Source organism: Papio anubis, chromosome 1, assembly GCF_008728515.1.
Source record: "Papio anubis isolate 15944 chromosome 1, Panubis1.0, whole genome shotgun sequence".
Classification (NCBI taxonomy): Eukaryota; Metazoa; Chordata; class Mammalia; order Primates; family Cercopithecidae; genus Papio; species Papio anubis.
In genome coordinates, this window is record NC_044976.1 from 30,680,337 (window position 1) to 30,681,826 (window position 1,490).

Here is a 1,490-nt window from a genome sequence, read left to right on the forward strand (position 1 = left end):
TTCTCCCTCAGCCTCCCGAGGCTGGACTACAGGAGCTCACCACCAAGCACCTTTGCATTTTAGTAGACGGGGGTTTCACCGTGGTTAGCCAGGATGGTCTCGATCTCTGACCTCGCGGATCCTCACTGGGCCGGGCCTCCCAAAGTGCTGGGATTACAGGCTTGAGCCAACATCAGCTCGCCATTTTTGTATTTCTTAATAGAGACGGGTTTCACCGTGGTTAGCCAGGATGGCTCCCTGATCTTCCTGACCTCGCGGATCCGCCTCAAGCCCCAGTGCTGGGATTACAGGCTTGAGCCTGTCAGCTACTCGGCCCATACTTGAATTTAAATATCCTGCAAAGTTTGTTTCTGACACTGAGGTTTTGATACAAATCGATGTGGAGTTCCAGCCACAACCTTAGCAAGCCTCCATGCTGAGGTAGACCTTTCTTCAGGTTCTTGGGCCAAACAATAAGCTTCGTTGCTTTTGAATTCTATCTAGAGGTAGAATAAGTATTTCATATGCCTGATGATCTGCAGCCTGATCTAGATTTGCAGTTTTAACCTTACTTTTGAGGCACAGAGGCCGAGCTAGGGCCTGGTTCTGATCCCAGTCCAGCATTGGGACCACCTCTGGGAGCCTTTCTTGCCGAGTCAGCTTGTCATTCAGATTCTGGTGTGCAGCAAGGAACTGCTGTGGCCACGGGGGCAGCTCTCCGACTGAATCCGTGTCCAGGAATGGAACCAAAGTCTTGGTCAAAGTCTCAGTCAATTCCTGAGCCGGAGCTGACATCTGGGAGGAAGCAGAGGACCCCAGATGTTCAAAGCCCCCGGGTCTGCGAGGTGGCGGGAGGGTAAGCGCATGGGGCGATTCGGGTGGGAGACCGGAGGAGCGGGAAGACAAGGGCTCATCCGCCACAGGGCGTCGGAGATCAGCTGCAGCGGGTCCTGGACCCACCCCAGAGGCTGAGCCGCCTGGACGAGTAGCCACAGTAGTTGCCACGTGAGCAGGGGGCCGTGGGACCCAGAGACACAGCCGGAACATGACATGGACTGGCGCCGCGCACAGAGCTGGAGTCATTCTGGCAGCCCGGAGACGCTTGCGCCCCTAGCAACCGTGGGCACCGCCCTGTCCTTTATTTACGACACCTTTATAAACAACCTTTATTAGGCTGAGGTCTAGATCCGCTCCTCGTCACCAGGGCGATCTTACCCTACAATCCTGCCCAAGCCTCCCTTCCCCAAGCCCCGCCCCGCAGGAACACTCCTCCTCTCCCTAAGCGAGGAAGGATTTAGGCAGCAGACCTGGGTGGTCCCAAGACTCCAGTAGCCTATTGTGGTGGTGGTGGGGTGGGGTGGAGTGCAGGCGCGGTAGAGCTTCCCAAGGAAGTCACGGGACCTCACCTCGGGTTATTCAGAAGTGCTAGTCCAGTCCTGGCAGCCTGAATTCTTTCTCCTCCAAGCTGAAATCCGAGAGATACTCTTCCTCCTCTCGGCCATACAGCTTCC

The 1,490-nt window shown here is 55.9% G+C and overlaps 1 protein-coding gene across 1 annotated transcript; it reads right to left on the reverse strand.

Annotated features, from left to right (window-relative positions):
- Positions 1 to 319: 319 nt before the first annotated feature.
- On the reverse strand, positions 320 to 1,207 carry LOC103883299 (leucine-rich repeat-containing protein 37B-like). The gene has a single exon (XM_021938968.2). The coding sequence runs from the start codon at positions 1,060 to 1,062 to the stop codon at positions 433 to 435; it is 630 nt and encodes a 209-aa protein (XP_021794660.1). The 5' UTR covers positions 1,063 to 1,207; the 3' UTR covers positions 320 to 432.
- Positions 1,208 to 1,490: the final 283 nt, after the last annotated feature.